This window comes from Mus caroli, chromosome 16 (assembly GCF_900094665.2).
Source record: "Mus caroli chromosome 16, CAROLI_EIJ_v1.1, whole genome shotgun sequence".
Lineage (NCBI taxonomy): Eukaryota > Metazoa > Chordata > Mammalia > Rodentia > Muridae > Mus > Mus caroli.
In genome coordinates, this window is record NC_034585.1 from 90,744,198 (window position 1) to 90,762,305 (window position 18,108).

Sequence of the window (18,108 nt, forward strand, 5' to 3'; positions counted from 1 at the left end):
ATATGTCTGTGTATCACCTGCCTGCATGTGTGATATATGTCTGTATATCACTTGCCTGCATGTGTGATATATGTCTGTGTATCACCTGCCTGCATGTGTGATATATGTCTGTATATCACCTGCCTGCATGTGTGATATATGTCTGTGCATCAGCTGCATGCCTGGTGTCCATGGATTCAGAAGAAGTTGTTGGATCCCCTAGAACTGGAGTTACAGATGGTCGTGAACCACACCGTGTGGGTGCTGGGATTGCACCCCAGTCTTCTGAAAACAAGCACTCTTAGCCACTATGAACGTTAGAGACTTTGGTCCACCTATTTTTTTTTCTCCAGGGTGGACCAGGTTGGAGTAACTCTCCCTTTGAGTGGAGAACAGTGGGCATTAGAGAGGAAGGTTTCCAAACCCTGTTCCTTGTCCACTGTGCAGCCTTCAGGGTGACTCACAGTGCTGGCCCCAGCCCAGGGGCTTTAACTGCGAGTTCCTTACGGGGACTTGGCTTGTGTGCCTGGACTGTTTGTCTATGACACTGCCAGGGTCAAAGGCGTGGCTCTGGCTGTTACTGAGGTTGCCTTTCTTTGTGGCAAGCAGAGGGGTCCTCTGAGCTCGGGGGTGGTGCCATTGCTGTGGGCCAGCTAAACTTTACATACTCCCTCTTTTCATCTTTAAAACCAGCAGAGCTATTTTAAAGATTGGGCAAACAGCAGTTTTCCCCTTGAACCCTTGAAGGTAAGTTGACAGCCCTCTGCTGTTCTGTTCTTTGTGAGCGAGCAAAGGTCTTGGCTGTAATACTGGTGACAAACATGTCACTGACGTCCAGTTTGAAGGCCTGCTTTGGTGTCCCCTCATGAGAAGAGGGCTCTTTCCAGCAGTGCTGTGTTTGGAGGTTTCTGGACAATGCTGTGTTACTGCTCATCCATTTGTTGGTGAGGCTTGTCTCTGGCGATTTCTGCCACTGGCCTGGTCTGTACCTTTCTGCACCAGGGTGTGACCACTTAGTCCTGGGACCCTGACAAGCCCTGATAGGTGGTGGGCGCCACCTGGTGGCCACTGTGGCATGTATCCGGAACACACACTGATGCCTGCCTCCTCCCTGCTAGATTTCCAGGGTGCTGCAGAAGGATGCAGAGCAGGAGTCACAGATGAGGGCAGAGATCCAGGGCATGAAGCAGGAGCTGTCCACCGTCAACATGATGGATGAGTTTGCCAGATACGCCAGGCTGGAAAGGAAGATCAACAAGATGACAGACAAGCTCAAAACGCACGGTACTCGTCTTGCAGCCATGATGGAGGGGTGGGTGGGAGCAGGGGGGTGTCTTTGTGTGTGGATTTGAGATACATGCGTTACTTCTCGTTTGCTGGCAAACCCTTTGCTTGCTTGCTTGCTTTTTTTTTTTTTGGTTTTTCGAGACAGGGTTTCTCTGTAGCCCTGGCTGTCCTGGAACTCACTCTGTACACCAGGCTGGCCTTGAACTCAGAAATCCTCCTGCCTCTGCCTCCCAAGTGCTGGGATTAAAGGCGTGTGCCACCACACCTGGCTAGCGGTTTGCTTTCTATATCCAGAAATCCTTGTAGACTTTTCTTCAGAGCCAATTTGTCCTCTGTAGATTTTTTTTTTTAATCTGAGCACTTTACAATCATTTATTCAACTCATCATCAATTTTCTTTTTTCTTTCTTTTTTTTTTAATATTTTTTATTAGGTATTTTCCTCAATTACATTTCCAATGCTATCCCCAAAGTCCCCCATACCCTCCCCCCAACTCCCCTACCCACCCACTCCCACTTTTTGGCCCTGGCGTTCCCCTGTACTGGGGCATATAAAGTTTGCATGTCCAGTGGGCCTCTCTTTCCAGTGATGGCTGATTAGGCCATCTTTTGATACATATGCAGCTAGAGTCAAGAGCTCCGGGGTACTGGTTAGTTCATAATAATGATCCACCTATGGGGTTGCAGATCCCTTTAGCTCCTTGGATGCTTTCTCTAGCTTCCTCTGTAGATTTTAACTCTTGAGACTTGCACTTTGCTGAGGGCAGTCCAGACAAAGAACACACAATGGGTCCTCAGGGTACTTGGCACTCTCAGGAGCAGCTCCTGTGTGAGTAGACGACGGTGTACACTTGGGTCCCAGTGTTCTGAGGCAGAGTCAGGCAGCTCACTAGCCAGGGCTTCATAGTGAGGCCCTGTCTATCTGTCTGCCTGTCTCTCCTTTCTCCTCCAGAGAGCAGTGTGTCCCGAGAGCCCCTGCTGGGCTGCGTAAGGTGGAGCAGGCTGTGTAGAACACGGGCTTGGGAGGGCTGGGCTCCTGTAGGAGGCTCAGAGATGGTGCAGGTTAGAAAATGCGGATGATGTTTAGCTCTGTCGATGAGCGAGCGCAAGTGCGTTGGGGAAGAGTCTCTTAGGCTGCAGTGACTTCAAGATGCAGGCTGAGTAAGTGTCTACTCAAACAATAGCATAGCCACCCAACTTGAAATTTCGTAAATTGGCAACAGAGTAAGAGGTTTATTACATACACTGTTGTCCTGTTTGATGTTTCTGAGTGTGTTGGTTATCAATCAGCGATTAGAGAGTGTGTTTAGTGAGGGAAATGACACTTCCGCGTGGTCAGGCGTGTTCTCAGTTTTGCAGGATTGACTCCTGTTTCACCTCTTTTTTTGTTTCCCTTTCAGTGAAGGCACGGACAGCTCAGTTGGCCAAGATCAAGTGGTTTATAAGTGTTGCTTTCTACATACTACAAGTGAGTGTCGCCTGGGCTCTGACTGCACGGCTGTGATTATTTTCCTTTGTTTGTGTATGTGCACATGTGTGTAGGCATCTTCCTGTGTGTGCAGGTGCACACTCGTGTACAGAGGCCAGAGGTGGATGTGGTGTCTTTCTTGATTGCTCTGCTCTCCATCCTCTATCCCAGGGCAGGTTCTTTCACGTCAATGTAAAACTTGCCTTGTTAGTCAGTTTGCTTAGGCCAGGCTGGCCTCTACCTCCCAGAGATCAGCCTGCGTCTACCTCCCCAGTGCTGGGATTACAAGCGTGCACCGACTTGACAATTGCCTTTCTTTTCCTTTTTAAGTTTATTCATTTCTGTGGATGGGTGTTTTGCTTGCATAAATGTTTGCACACCATGTATGTACCTGGTGTCCTTAGGGGTCATAAGAGGATATTAGATTCCCTGGGACTGGAGTCAGAGACAGATGTGAGTCACTGGGTGGGTGCTGGGAATTGAACCTGGATCTTCTGGAAGAACAGGCAGTGCTCAGCAGAGCCAGCCATCTTGTTCAGTTCCCGTTCTCCCCCATTTTTCTCATTATTGGAGCCTGGCATTCTTACCGTGGGTGGGGGTGGGGTGGGGGGTGTGTTCTTTGCCTTCTGGATGCTGCTTCGGGTACTGCACAGAGAGAGACTCGGGCATCCTGCCCTCTTCAGTCCAAGCATTTCAGCAGAGCGTTCAGGACCACGGAAGGCGCTTCTGGGAAAGGAGAAGAGGTGAAACATTTGTTGTCACCAGCTTGGAGCTGACTGGGGTGACAGAGGGATTGTGGAGTCCTGGCTGCTTTTATACTGGCTAGGGCAGACTCAGCTCTCTTAAATAAATAGTGGATGTGTGGCATCTATGTTAAAACAGGGAAATGCCAGTTCCCACAAGAAGCCCCCCGCCCCCATCACCAGTGTGAGATGTTTTTGTCTGGAGTTTTGTGTGTGTGTGTGTGTGTGTGTGTGTGTGTGCGCGCGCACATGCGCGCACTCTTGAGTGATGGAGCTGTGAGGCCCCCACTCACCGCAGGCTTCTTCCAGGCAGCGCTGATGATCTCGCTCATTTGGAAGTATTACTCCGTCCCTGTGGCTGTGGTGCCCAGCAAGTGGATCACCCCACTAGACCGCCTGGTAGCCTTTCCTACTCGAGTAGCAGGTAATTGTTTTCTGGAAATACGGTGATGGTGGGAGATTAGATGACCTGACTTCATCCTTGCTGTCCCCTCAGCAAGCTGCACCTCCTTTCCCGGCCTTCTGTGGTCTGGAGAAGCTACTTGCCAGGGGCAGAGTCCCCGGTACCCAGAGGCTAATTCTCCCGGTGGCTCCCTCTCTGAGTAGCTGGCTGCTCTTGGCTGTTGCCTTTGAGTTTTGAAAGGTCCTTTGGATGTTAAAGGTTATTCATGTCATTGAAGAATGAGTAGACACGTAGGAAGTATTTTTTCCGGTTGGGTTTTCTTGAGACAGGGTCTCACTGTGTGGCCCTGACTGGCTTGGGACTAGATTTGTAGACCAGCCTAGCCCCAAACTCACAGACATCTATCTGGCTTCTTCTGCCTTCCCAGTACTGGGAATAAAGGCATGCTCCTCCATGCCCTGGCAACATAGGAACTATTTTTTTTTTTTTTTTTAAAGAACCATGCCAGTTGGCAGACTTTCAGTCTAGCACTTAGGAGGCAAGCAGGAGGATCTCTGAGTTTTAGGCCTTCCCTCTTGGTCTACATAGGGAGTTTCAAGCCAGCTGTGCTACCTTAAAAAAAAAAAAAAGGACACTCCCCCTACAAAATCCATTCGGTTACAGACAAACCCTTAATGTTGTGTTCTGTTTCTTCCAGCCTTTCTTGCTGTCTGTTTTGAAGTGGTCGAGGTCACCTGATGTTTTATCCCTTTTCCCTCCATGCTGTAAGCCCACTCAGGAAAATACCACAGTGGGCGGCTTACACACACAGTTCATCACCGGGGATCAATAGGACCCATTTTGTGGTTCATAAGCGGCACCCTCTCAAGGGCTCTTGGGTAGGAGGAGAAAAGTCAGGCCGCACCGTGGAGGCTTCTTCCTAAGGCTCTGTGATCTCAGCCTCTCTCAGAGGCCCAGCCTACCACTGTCACCAGGGTAGGATAGCCTATGAATTAGGGTCCATACTTGCAGGTCACAGCACTCAGTAGCTGCTCATCATCTGAATTTTCCTGTGAGGACACTTTCTTGGGTCTTGATCTTAACTAGCAGAAATAAAACTGCTGGGTGTGGTGGCTCATGCCTGTAATCCCAGCCCTGGGGGAGGAGGAGGAGGAGAAAGAGGGTGGATTGCTCCAGCTTCAAGGCCATCGTGGACGACAGTGTAAAAGCCTGTAAAAAAACAACCTGCATATTCTGATGTATGGTGAATTTTGTTCATACTGTAGTGAAATGCGTCATTGAAAAAGAGCGGTTGCAAGGACCTACAGCTTAGGTGTGCTGCGTCCCTGCCCCGTTGGGCTCAGGCCTGAGCAGCAGCCTGCTGGCCGCCTTGGGCAGCTCTCTGCTGAGCTGTTGGCCTCACAGCCTGGGCAGGGAGGATTCGGATGGGGATACCTTCACGTGAGGACTCAGAAGACAGGAATTTGTTTGTAGTGCTTTTTTGAGACGTGAGAAAGAAATAGTGGCTCAGGGTGTTCTTACAGCCTGTTGTAAGGGCTTCTCTGTCAGGAGGTGCATAGTGCAGCCCTGTCTGGCCCTGCCTAAGGGGCTCCTTCTCTTGCCCCTTGGTAGTGGCATCTCCTCCCTGTAGGTGGATGGTAACTATGGCTCGGCTGCTGTGCCTCTGACCTGAGTTTCTCTCTTTTCAGGTGGAATTGGAATCACCTGTTGGATTTTAGTCTGTAACAAAGTTGTGGCTATCGTTCTCCATCCTTTCAGCTGAGGGGAAGGCCAGCTACAAGTCTCTACAAGAGGACTCTGATAGGGTAAAGAGCGGGTTGCACACAAATCCACAGATTCTTGTGTTTTATGTTTGGGAACATTTGCTTTTGTGTGTCACCTGGGATTCTTGTTGAAGTCAGGATTTTCTACACCCGCCATTGAGCCAGAAAGACCAGTTACGGCACTTGCATATCGTCTGATGTAGGTCTGGATCCACACCAACTGGGAACCACCACGGGGCATCTGCTGGTGCTTGTTTCTGGGCATGGTTTGGGTCTGTCGCCAGCTGCAGAGTCAGACTTGTAACAACTCCGTTAGTGCTGTTTTAATTTTAGAAAAACCTACACTTTCGTACCACTACTAAATCTCCTTTTTATCTCAGTTACAGAAAGTGACACACACTAGTGACGTAGCTGTACTTGTCTCCTGAAATGTCACACATAAGTGTGTGGAAAGTATCGCCGTATGTCTAAGCTTGTTCATTTTTTATAGTGCTTCCCACATGTGTTCATGAGACGACGTGTATTTTTATTTAAAGCATTTCAAATGAAGTCTGTCTTTAAAGCATTGGGTGTTTATGCTGTGCACAGAAGAATAGGGTTAAACAAGGTGCGGTCTGATCCAGTTCATCTGAGACTCCTTAGGCTCATGAAGTTACTAGGCAGAAATCTGCCAAGTCTGTTTTTTTTTTTTTTTGTTGTTGTTGTTGTTTTGAGACAAGGTCTCTCAGTGTAGCTGCAGCTCTCCTGAAATTATGTAGACCAGGCTTGTCTCAAACCCACAGAGATCCACCTGCCTCTATCTCCCAGATGATAGGATTAAAGGTATATGCCGCTACTGTTTTTGTATATGCCGTCAAGACTGTTTTTGAAGCACTTTCCCTAGTTACAGTATTTGCCAGTGCTAGTGTGACTGTCCCACCAGTCTTACAGCAGGAGCTGGGCTTACTGCCTGTGCTGCAAGCTGCGGTATTCGCCTCTGGGGAACCATAGCACAGAAAAGCTCCCTGACAGCACTGCAGGGCTCTGCACAGCTCTGCACAGCTCTGGCTGTCCTGGAATCACTATGTAGACCAGGCTGACCTGGAATTTATAGGAATCCTCTCGTCTCTGCCTCACAGCTGCTGGGATTAAAGGCGTAGCACTGGGTTTGAAGGATCATATTTATACTCCAGTGTTTCCTAATGATCTCCTAAGTAGCTCTTTGTTATTCTGACTGTACTGTGAACAGGCCCAGTGTGCGGCCCTTGGATTGGTTGCAGACCGAGTGCCACCAGAGCAGGCTTGAGAGTCCATTGCTTTAAACTCCGCAGATGCTGCAGGTAGATCCACGTGGCACCAAGGTTACTTGGCTGTATTTGTTGTGGACACAAACGGAACACAGCAATAGGCATAGCCAACATTGCCAGGAGGACCTGCCCACTAGCTCCAGCATGCTCACCACGAAGGAAGCATGTGGTCTACACAAGATTATTTTGGGACCTGAGGAGGTTGGCTGCAGAATCTGGGTTCCCTCTGGGGATTCAGCCCTCGGGGTGAGGGAGGGTGTGCGCTTTCCTCCTTTTTGCAGTGAGCCATAGTCTGCAATGGCGCTTTTTGCCCACATCGTTTAGGTAGCCTGGGTCAGCATCCCAAGGCCACTTGGAAGGGCAAAGTGCCCAGACCAGATGCCTCTCATGATTTCAGCTGACCTGAAGAAACAAGTGACTTAGTGTTCCCATGTGTGTAATGTGGATGTCAGCGCTTCCACATGCATAATGTATGTAAGACTGTTAGTGTTCCCATGTGTGTAGTGTATGTAACACCGCAAATAGGGGACAGCTCTGTTTTTAATCCCCAAATTGTATTTGTTTATTAATGGGTAATAAACATTGAGTTAAAAAGGGACTGGGTACTGTGGAAAGCGTGCTTCTGTCCCCTCCCGCCTTGGCAGTTTCCCAGGCTCAGGGTTACCTGCTTTATAGGTTTCTCCAAGATGGTCCGTGTTTATGAATGCTGGTCTGTGTTTATGAATGTTGGACTGTATGCATTTAAAGCCTTTAACATTTTTTTTATAAAAGTAAACATCTAAAAAATCTTCAGTTTTTTTAGTTTAAATTTTAATTTTTTTGAGATAGGGTCTCATTGTGCAGCCCTGGCTACCCTGGAACTTACCATAAAGACCAGGCTGGCCCAAACTGAGAGATCAGCCTGCCTCTGCCTCCTGAGTGCTGTTATGTGGGTAGAGGCTCTATACACAGCTTATATCCAGAATACCCCATCACCACCATCATCACCATCCCTCAGCAGGCATTATACCATTGGTCCACACACTGCCCTTGACCTCAGTTGTTAAAGTGTTAATATACACTAGCCCATAAACATTCGGAGACAGTGTGATGAATTCTAGCTAACGATTAAGTTGCTCTAATAGCTAAATGAAGGCCACTTACACAATGTAGACTGGGAATACAGACCCTTTATAGTCCCAACAGAATACTGTTAGAATTAGACCTGAGCAGCCAGATTGAACACACAGTTGTTTTAGAACAAGATTAAGAGAAACGGTCATTGTGTAACAAAAAGAAATAATAAATCTCAACAATAACAAAAAAATACAGACTTCTATACAGGCGCAGGGGCGCACAAAGGCAGGCAAGCCACTTAGATGCTTTCAGTTCAGCTGAGCAAGAGACCACCAGCAATGACTCACGAGGCCAAGCTTGAATCCTTGTACTGTCTTTGTGTCTGCTGGCCGTCCGTCTTGCTGATCAGTACCTCTTCCGTGCAGCTGTGACGGCCAGCAGCCTTGCTGACAGAATTTATGTGCCTTAAGGCTGGCCAAGAATCACTGAGTCCCAGATCTCCGGGCTATGTAATAAACCCAATCTTCCTAAAAAGAGTGGACATGCATGCTCCGCCCTCATAATAAAGATGTAGATTTGTATTTAAAATGTTACCATATGACATCCAAGGTACAGTGGATTTTTTTATTAGATAGCAATCACGCAAATTACCCACAGTCCACCCAAGTACTAAAACAGACACTATGTAAGCCCTCACATGGTAAATAAGATTAAAGGCACATAACTAGTATATAAACAAGAATGTTTCAGGTGACTGCTGCATTTAAACAACAGTCTTCCTGTTGGCTTCGGTGGGCGAGGCCTGGATGGACTCCGCCACGGTGGCTCTAGAGTCCCCGAAGGCGTTGCCGGCAGAGGCCTGGGGCCCAGTCTGCGGGGACTTGCTGACTGCCTCGCTGTCGCTGGAGCCCGCCCTGCCCGCGAAGCCCGCGCCGAACAGCTCCTCCATGAGGCTGCTCTTCCTGTCGCGGAATGCCGTCGCCCTGGCCCTGGCCCTGGCCCTGGCCCCGGCCCCCTTGCCGAATGAAGGCTCGTAGCCGGCAGGCTCCAGCCGCAGCTCCTGCTCGCTGCGGTGCTTGCCCATGCTGTGGCGGCAGCGGCAGTGCGGGCTGCCCGAAACCTGCCTGCAGGAGGTGGGCAGCCCATGGTGCAGGTTTTCGGTGGCCTCGGTGAAGGAGTAGTGCTTCCGTGGGGTCTTCCTCCTGCCGCGCCCGGGCTCGACATCGTGCGGGGCCTCGCCCGCCCCGTGCACCTCGTCCGCCTCATCTGCCCCGGGCAGCTCGTGTGCCTCGACCACCTCGTGCTCTCCGACCACTTCGTGCTCCCCGACCACCTCGCGAACATTGCTGGCATCGCCCGCATCGCCTGCATCGCCGGCCGCCCTGGTCAGGGCCTTATCCTCGGTGTCCTCGGGGGCCTCGCTTTCCTTTGCAGTTGGCTCTGCCTCTGCTTGGATGGCTCTCTTTTCTTGGTCTTCCTTTCTCTCTTTTGGCCTCCTAGGAGTTTCCAGAGAAGTTTGTGGTTTCCGGTGTTCGACCTCCTTTGATAAATCTGCTTTAGAAAGATGGAGCATTGAGTGCCCTCAAACAAGATTTTTAGGAGGCTCCTCCATCCCCACCCCCGGCGCGGTCCAAGCTGAGGGCCTGAGTTCCTGCCCCTGGCACCCTTTAGAAAGCAAACTCCCGAAGGGGTGCATGGCTGTGAGGGACTCTGGTCCCAGCACAGGCAGATTCTAAGCATTATTGCTGGGCTACCCTCAGTGAGAGCCTTGCCTCCGGGCAATGAGGTCCAGGGTAGTGGAGAAAGATATAGAGTGTCCTGTCCTGGTCTCCGCCAATGTGCTCACTGCACTTATACACACCATACCAAAAAATGAATGGGTTCGGGGCTGAGAGTGTGATTCCAGGTTTGACACCACGGCTCCATAAGACCGACCAACCAGCCCCGACCCAAAAACCTCGTTGGACGTCCATTTCAGACGTTCACACACCTCCCTAGACGTCCAGACAAGCCACTGAAACAACGCGTGGCAAATAGGCAGCACTAAGACACAGAAGGGGGCATTGCTGACCTTTCCTGCAAGATGCTAAGGAAATCTTCTCTCTGGGCTATTAAAACATGTTAAGACAATCATTTCAATAGTCAGAAGCTGAGGATGGGTGTATATAAATCCGCAATTTTATTTTATTTTTTGCTTTCCAGGAGTTTGGCAGTTTCTAGTAGAATTTAAGCGAATATGTTCTTAGGCCCAGGACTTTAATCTCTAGGAACAAACCTACACAACCAGAGTTGCAGGGTGGTGCATGCAGCAGACATGCTTTAGTTCAACACTACAGATATGCCAGAGAAAGAGCGGGTGAGGGACAGCATGCTGCTGTGGGTTCTAGGCAGCTACGGGCAAGTGGCCTTATGGGAAATCTACACTAGAACAGGAGCTCAAGGTATTTGCATTCGTTCCTCCTGCTGCTGCTGCTGCTGCTGGTGTGTGTACATGTGTGTGTGGGTGCACATACAAGTGCATAACTACATGTGTATGTGCGTGTAGTACATGTGTGCATGTGTGTTTGTGTGTATGTACATGTGCATATGAATGGCTCACGACACACTATATGCTCAAATAGAATTTGTTAAATGAACAAATAAATTTCCCAAATGGGCTTAAAGATACGTGGGAAAGTTAAATGAACACTGGCCACAGGAAGTGCACATTTGGTGATGTTTCCAGCAAACTGCACCACCACACAGTGAGTGGCCTGGGGGGATACTGCCAAAGCTTCTATTTCAACATGGTTGACTTCACAGCAAGAGTTTGGCCCTGCTAGGTTCTCTCAGCTCCTGTCAGGCCTGAGGAAATGCATGGAATTTTGACTGGCTCACCTGCTCAGCCTTGCCGTGTTCCCAGCTCACCTATCAGCAACAATGAACTATAAAAACATTATGGCCTATCTTCAAGATTCTGAAGGAAAGCGATAACCTAGAGTTTTTTTTTTTTTTAACCTATGTAAAAATTATTAATCACCTGTATGGGTACAAGAGTGACATTCCAGATGGAAGGCACAGATCTGCTCAGTGGCCACCAGTCCCCAGGAAGCTGGAGGAGATGGCATGCTCTTTAAGACCGTAAGATTGGCTGCGCAAAAATGAGGACATGGTTTAGTAAACAGAAGACTCAGTAGAGACGCAGGCGTTGAAGGCAGCCGCAGGAAATGATGGGAGAACCCAGTTGCACACCAGGAGCAGACAGACCAGGACCAACCTATATGCCCACCCCCATCCCTTTTCCTCCAGGCTCCTCTAACCAGGACAGCTACAGATTTGGCCTGGCAGCTGTAGCCTAGGCTGGCTGAGGCTCCTCCTTATACCCGCAGAAGCATCTGGCCTTGGTCTGCTCTTGAGCTGAAAGTTAGCTTGGAGAGCTTAGGTTGAGATGCTCCTAGGAGCCCTTTGGAATATTCTCTGACCTCCACCTGTCTTGGATCTACCCCAGGAGCCCTGGCTGTAGAGCTAGTGACTTTGCATCTTCCAAAATAATTCATGACCTTGCTAGGTGACTGGGCCTGGACTTGTGGCCTTTCCTTGCCTCGTTGTCTCCAACCCTGTGCTGGGATTGCAGGTGAGGCAAGGAGATTTTTTTCCTTTTTTTTTTTTTTTTTGGTTTTTGCTGTTTAGTTACCTTCATATTTTCTCTTAGACTCTTCTTGCTTTGGTAGCTTACACACATAGTAAGGAATATCATGGTTTATTTCTGTTGATTTTTCTTTATGAGCAATGTTTCCTTTCCCCCTTTTACCCTATAATTTACAAAAACAGTAAAAAGCACATTTTTGAGGTGTAGATAATTTTAAACTAAAATTTAAATAAATGTCAATGCTTTTTTGGGGGGGGGGTTGAGATAGGGTTTCTCTGTATAGCCCTGGCTGTCCTGGAACTCACTCTGTAGACCAGGCTGGCCTCGAACTCAGAAATCCACCTACCTCTGCCTCCTGAGTGCCAGGATTAAAGACGTGCACAACCACGTCCAGCTCAATGCTTTTTTTATACAACAAGTGACTGCTTTTAGTCACTCTCCCCCCCCCCCCCCCCCCGGGTCTCTGGAGTAATAGCTCTGGCTGTTCTGGAACTCACTCTGTAGAATATGCTGACCTTGAACTCACAGAGATCCACCTGTCTCTACCTCCTAAGAGCTGGGATTAAAGATATGCACCACCACACCCAGCCAGACACTATTTTCATTAAGATATTTTTTTAGACAATGCAAAATTTCAGAGTTCTCATACCTTAGTTATCCAAAATGGGACATCTGACTTTTGAGTTTCCTGGTGTCTCATATTTACAGATGGCAGGCTTTTCCTGTCTGCTTGCACTGATTTCGTTGAAGAAACTGTAAAGTAGGTAGATTCTACATGAGAAGCATTTTGTGTTCAAAGGCTTTACTGCTCTCAAGCGCTCACACTAAAAGACAGGCAACGCACAGTCAGAGTTCTCTTTCCAACTTTCCTTTATCTGTCTTATCCTCCGGCTCAGAGGTCAGGAGCATCGCAGTGGTAAGGGGAACCAGGGAGGTGCTAGGATCAGGCAGCATAGTGGTTTTGTTGACATTGTGATAGACCAAGCCACTGCCACACCATGCCAGAGCTCCAGAGGCCTGGTGAGGAGGTTGTCCATGATGCGAACAAGAGCCATGACTGCCAAAACGGTCTCATGCCCATGGCAGGCTCACTGTCTAGTCTGGTGGGCATTGCTCAGGATTATAATCCACAGTCAGTGGAGGCCAAGAAATTGGGGGGTCGATGCCTTTGAAAGCAGGCCTAGCTGCTGCTCCTGCATTAGAGGCGAGGGTCTGCTGTGCCTTACCTGAGCAGACCCAGTGGCTGGGAGAGGTGCAGTGAATATGAGCACATTCTGTCTTATAGGGCAAAGTGCAGGACAGGAGTACCAGCCTGGAGCCTCGGTGCTTAACACACAGGACAGAGCAATGCTGTGTTGGGATCTACAGAGAACTACGCTGTTGTTCAGGGAGGTCAGAGTCTGCTTGGGCAGCTGCTTAGGGCCAGAGGGGGACTTCCTGGGTGTGGTGTGAGCGGTGGGAGGTGCTTTCTTGACCAGAGTGATGGTTACATGGCTGTAAGAATTTGCCCGAATCCACTGAAGGCTGACATAGGTGCGTGTTATAAAATGCACGTCAGATAACTTTCATGCTCAGAAGCTGCCAGCCACTGGTATATAGCTCTCCTTAGAAAGCTCCGATGGGCAGTTATTTTGCGTCTCTTTCATCTGAGGTGGGGCGGAAGGGACTGAGCCCAGCGGGAGCAAGAGCATTGCTGGTTCTTTGTGACAATATCACAGCTCCATTATTTTGTTCTACAGTCACAAAATGCATGCCTGCTCCCAGTCAAGTGCCTGTTAAAGGCGCTACCATTTTGCCTGTATAAATTAGGAAAATATCTGCAGATACTTGAAAACAAATTTTTGGGCAGGAGGGACTAAACCATACCTTTCGGATAATCTTCCTTATCATTTAAGTTTTTGAGTATTCGATTCGTATAGATGTTTTTGATCTCCAGCTCACGGTCCTTCTCCTGAAAAGAGCACTGTGTCAGTATCCCACGAGCAACCGCTTTATAAACCTAGACTTACAAGACCAATTCAAGAGGAGGTCACTGGTCCGTAAGGGAAAAGTGAAATAAAATAAAAATCCAGTCCTCAGTCACTCTGGCCGTACTTAGTGACCATGGTACTGGAGAGCAGAGATCAAGCCCTTTATCCTGGCACCTGTCACACGGGCAGCATGCGCTGGTAAGGCTGACAACAAGGCCACTGCTCTGCTTTAAACCCCAACAATAATGGTTTTAAATCATGGCAAAGCAAAAGCTTTGAAGGTCTTTTCTTGTTGGGGGGTAAGAAAAGGACTAAGACCCTGATGCAATCCTGTTATACATGGAGACAAGCCTGCTGCCCTGCTGCCCTGCTGCCCTGCTGGGCTTCACCACTGCCTCTGAGGTCATCTCCATTCAGTGAAGAAAACATTACAGCATATCTATATCATCTATATCTCTATATCTATATCTCTATATATGCACCATGTGTGAGCTTGGTGTCTGTGGAGGCCAGAAGAGGGCATCAGATCCCTGGAAGTGCAGTTATAGATGTTATGAGCTCCACATGGGTGCTGGATTGAACCTGTGTCCTCTGAGAGAGCAGCCAGTACTGCTAACCTTTCAGGAATCATCCCAGGGCTTTATTTATCTTTTCTTCCCCTCAAGATTATTTCATTTATATGAGTACACTGTAGCTGTCCTCAGACACACCAGAAGAGGACATCAGATCCCAATCCAGATGGTTGTGAGCCACCATGTGGTTGCTGGGAATTTAACTCAGGACCTCTGGAAGAGCAGTCAGTGCTCTTAACCACTGAGCCATCTCTCCAGCCCCTTTATTTATCTTAAAAAAAAAAGATTTACATGTTTTATGTAAGTACACTGTTGCTGTCTTCAGACACACCAGAAAAGGGCGTCAGATCTCATTACAGATGGTGAGTTACCATGTAGGTGCTGGGAATTGAACTCAGGACCTCTGGCAGAGCAGTCAGTGCTCTTAACCATTGAGTCACCCTCCCCACCTATCCTTTATTTTTATGCTCCATTTAATCATAACATTTTATTTTGAGACGTATGGACATGGATGAGAAATATTTTTTCTAGAATGTATGTTTCCAGAAACAAAGTATTATGGTCCATATTTCCCTTTCCTGCTTTGTTGTATTTTAACATTTTGCTCAGAGACTAGAAATGCCAACAGCTTACGGCTGTGATAACCAGAGTCCATGGAGGCCAGGAGAAGGTACCAGATCTAGAGCCAGCTAAGATGGTTGTGAGCTGCCATGTGGGTGCTGGGAGCCAAACCTGACTCCTCTGCAAGAGCAGCCAGTACTCACAACGGCTGAGCAGTCTCTCCAGCCCTAGACTAACTGTTGCTCACACTGCTTTCTATGAAGATTTCAGTGTTTGTTTACAAGGGCGCATGCTTTGGTGGCTGGAAGGTTTAGTCCTGTCTCTTGGTTTGGTTTGAGATTTATCTCTGCTGATGAGCTGATGCAGGTCTGAGTGGGGAGCAACATGAGGGAGAGTCTCCTTTGGGGATAGGGAAGAAGGTTGGGCTGGGCCAAAGAGGGCTAAGGTAACAGTTTATCACACAATCTAGGATACTTGTGTGGTTAACCAAGAGAAAGGAAAGATGGACCACTGTTAAAATAACTTTTATTCACCTGCTATAACTGTCCTCTCTGAGACCTCTTGTCTCTGTCTGCTAACCTAGGCCTAGTCCTGGAAGCTTCTAGCCTCTGTTCAACCTTATCTAGACCTAGGATGTTTTCAGCCTCTGAGACTGCTGAATAAGCCCTCCCTTTCTAGCTTTTTCTGAATTCTAGCTGGCTGCTCAACTCACCTGATCTGGCTCAAATTCCTTTCCAATCTGTCTGATTCAATCTGGCTTCTCTCTTGGTCTTTGACTGATTTGCTCTGCTTGGCTTCATGCTAACTTTGTCAATCTGTTCTAATCTGCTAGTTCCTTTTTATTCTCTGGCTCATTCTGTCTTTGCCTGTGTCTAGCTAGTTCTCTCTGCAACCTGTCTCTGTAGAGCTATCCCAGTAAAACTGAGCCCCTCTCTGCATGGCTCCCTCAAGTAGATCCTATTCTGTCAATTCTTTCTCTGATTCATCACTCTGTCTGCCATTCAATTAGATGCCACCTTCAAATACGGGTGCTTCCTTCTGTAAACTAACTTTACCTTCCTTGTTTGAGATTAAAGGTGTGTGCTAAGGGCTGAACCGCACCATAACACAATCTCAGGGTTCACAGTGTGATCACCTATCCTGCAACAGATCACAGAGGACAAGGGCTCATGGATGGATTCACAGCCAAGATTACCCTGAGCTCACAGGGGATCCCATCAACTAACTATCTTGGTCGGTGCTCCCTGGGGCTTGCCTGTAAGCCCAGGCCCCAGCATCTCACTTGGGAGCTGTGGAGGCAGGTATCCATCTTCATAGTTAATCTCATACTTCGGTGATGGGCTTTGATTTGTGGAGATGACTCTGGAAATGAGGCTACTGTACAGAAACAGGTATCCTGGGATCTTGGGACCAGACATTATGAATTTAGGCTTATGTGGTAGATTATAGTGTTCTGAATTTGGCACACTTTCTGGTCCCTGCGCTCTTCCACAGCAGGAGTTTACTACCCGTCTCCACTCATGGATGGAGGCAGAAGAGAGGCTCTGTGACTTCGAGGTGGAGTTCATACCAGCTGAATGACCTAGAATCTTAGCTGTTAATTGGCACTAGTGTAGACACAGGAGTGAGCCTTCTGTCATGTTTATCTTCCAGCCTGTGAACCATCCGTACTTAAGCCAGGAGGGTTACAGATATGCTGTCTGGCAAGTCCTGCCTAAACTATAGATCTGTAAACAAAATTGTCATTTCATAAATCATTGTTGTTTGAAAGAAAATTTTTATTTATTTATTTATTTTTATTTTGTTTTTTTCGAGACAGGGTTTCTTTGTGTAGCCCTGGCTGTCCTGGAACTCACTCTGTAGACCAGGCTGGCCTCGAACTCAGAAATACACTTGCCTCTGCCTCTCAAGTGCTGGGATTAAAGGCGTGCGCCACCACCACCCAGATTTGAAAGTAATTTTTAAAAATAACTTTTAGAAATGATTTTGTAATTTATGTAGATGAGTGCTCTATCTACCGGTACAACTTCATGCCAGAAGAGGGCATCAGGCTTCATTTTAGATGGTTGTGAGCCACCATGTGGTTGCTGGGAATTGAACTCTGGACCTCTGGAAGAGCAGCCAGTGCTCTTAACCCCTGAACCATCTCTCTGGTGTCTGAAAGTAGTTTATGCAACATAATAATGAGAATGGTCTAGAATATAACACCCTTAAATTTTCTATCCTGTTGCCCTTGGTTTATTATCTGGGATGACTACAGTGGAGGCATCTACAGGTTAAACTCATTTGCCCAGATGACTTGCATTGGTGGATATAAAAAATACATCCAGTTTTTCCTCCCAGCCCATGTTCCTAGAATGACAACTCTGAGACTAATTATTTATTAATAAATGAAATAAATGAAATCTCTTTATTTTCTCTTGAGTTCTGCTACCTGCTAGTGTACATCCATCTCCTCAGTGTTTCCTGACAAAGGCCTTGTGCCTTCTCACTAGTTCCCAGAATTCTCTGTCCCTGCTGGATGTCCCACCTCCTACTTCCTGCCTCAGTTCATTGGCCATAGCTTTTTTTATTGACAGGTGATGCTTATTAAGAGATGCAGGCGGATTTCTGAGTTTGAGGCCAGCCTGGTCTACAAAGTGAGTTTCAGGACAGCCAGGGCCATACAGAGAAACCCTGTCTCGAAAAACCAAAAAAAAAAAAAAAAAAAAAAGGAGATTCTATCTATAGCTGGGAGGTGATCCCAAACGAAGGAGGAATCACCAGTGATTGCTATTGGCTATTGGTAGTGACCGAGAGTCATGAGTATTTGGTCCCAGACCCCAGGACAAGGGACTGAGTTGTATATTTTATATATCAAAGCAGACCTGGCCTCCATGTTCTCCCAGGATCCTTCAGTCCCTACCTGGCATATCCTGCATCCCACACTGAACTTACCAGCCTAGGGGCTGGGCTGCCCTTTCCTCAGAGACCCCTCTTTATATAATCCAGGCATTTTGTGTGCACACTCTCTCCCTCCCTACTCCTCCTCTTCTCTGTGTGTGTCCTTTCTCTCTCTTCTTTCCCTAACCCCTTGTCCCCATGGCGGCCCCCCCGCCCCCCCGGGCCTCAATCCTTGGGGTCAGTGAACTCACCTGAGAGCAGCTTCCCAATACACCTGCCTTTAATATAATCTAATCTGTCTTGAATTGGCTCGTTTCACCAGTGCAGAAATAACCTACCAACAAGCCCACTCCATCAGAAACAGAGCAGAAAGGTCTACCTTGTCAGTGTCGGGCCATGTGACCCTTGCCCTGTGGTTTACCACAGTGTGGAGACTACTCCGCACAGCGTGGCTGGCGACCATCATGGGCTCTTTCTGCAGTCTTAGTTGCTACTATTAACTCCCAGGTCA

The 18,108-nt window shown here is 48.0% G+C and overlaps 2 protein-coding genes across 4 annotated transcripts in view; one reads left to right on the forward strand and one right to left on the reverse strand.

Moving 5' to 3' along the window:
• Positions 1–7,530, forward strand: part of Get1 (guided entry of tail-anchored proteins factor 1) — a 14,643-nt gene extending 7,113 nt beyond the window's left edge. Inside the window, exons 2-5 of the mRNA XM_021184703.2 lie at positions 1,098–1,263; positions 2,665–2,732; positions 3,785–3,899; positions 5,567–7,530. Of these exons, the coding sequence (XP_021040362.1) occupies positions 1,098–1,263; positions 2,665–2,732; positions 3,785–3,899; positions 5,567–5,640 (423 nt within the window). The 3' untranslated portion in view covers positions 5,641–7,530. The remainder of the gene's footprint in view (positions 1–1,097; positions 1,264–2,664; positions 2,733–3,784; positions 3,900–5,566) is intronic.
• A 408-nt stretch (positions 7,531–7,938) lies between these two features.
• Positions 7,939–18,108, reverse strand: part of Lca5l (lebercilin LCA5 like) — a 33,286-nt gene continuing 23,116 nt past the window's right edge. The window contains exons 7-11 of one of the 3 annotated variants that reach the window (XM_021184701.2): positions 13,478–13,562; positions 12,261–12,364; positions 11,657–11,774; positions 11,003–11,113; positions 7,939–9,537 (exon numbers count right to left, since the gene is read on the reverse strand). In XM_021184701.2, the coding sequence (XP_021040360.1) occupies positions 8,747–9,537; positions 11,003–11,113; positions 11,657–11,774; positions 12,261–12,364; positions 13,478–13,562 (1,209 nt within the window). In that variant the 3' untranslated portion in view covers positions 7,939–8,746. The remainder of the gene's footprint in view (positions 9,538–11,002; positions 11,114–11,656; positions 11,775–12,260; positions 12,365–13,477; positions 13,563–18,108) is intronic. The other 2 variants (XM_021184702.2, XM_021184700.2) reach the window with 2 other exon arrangements.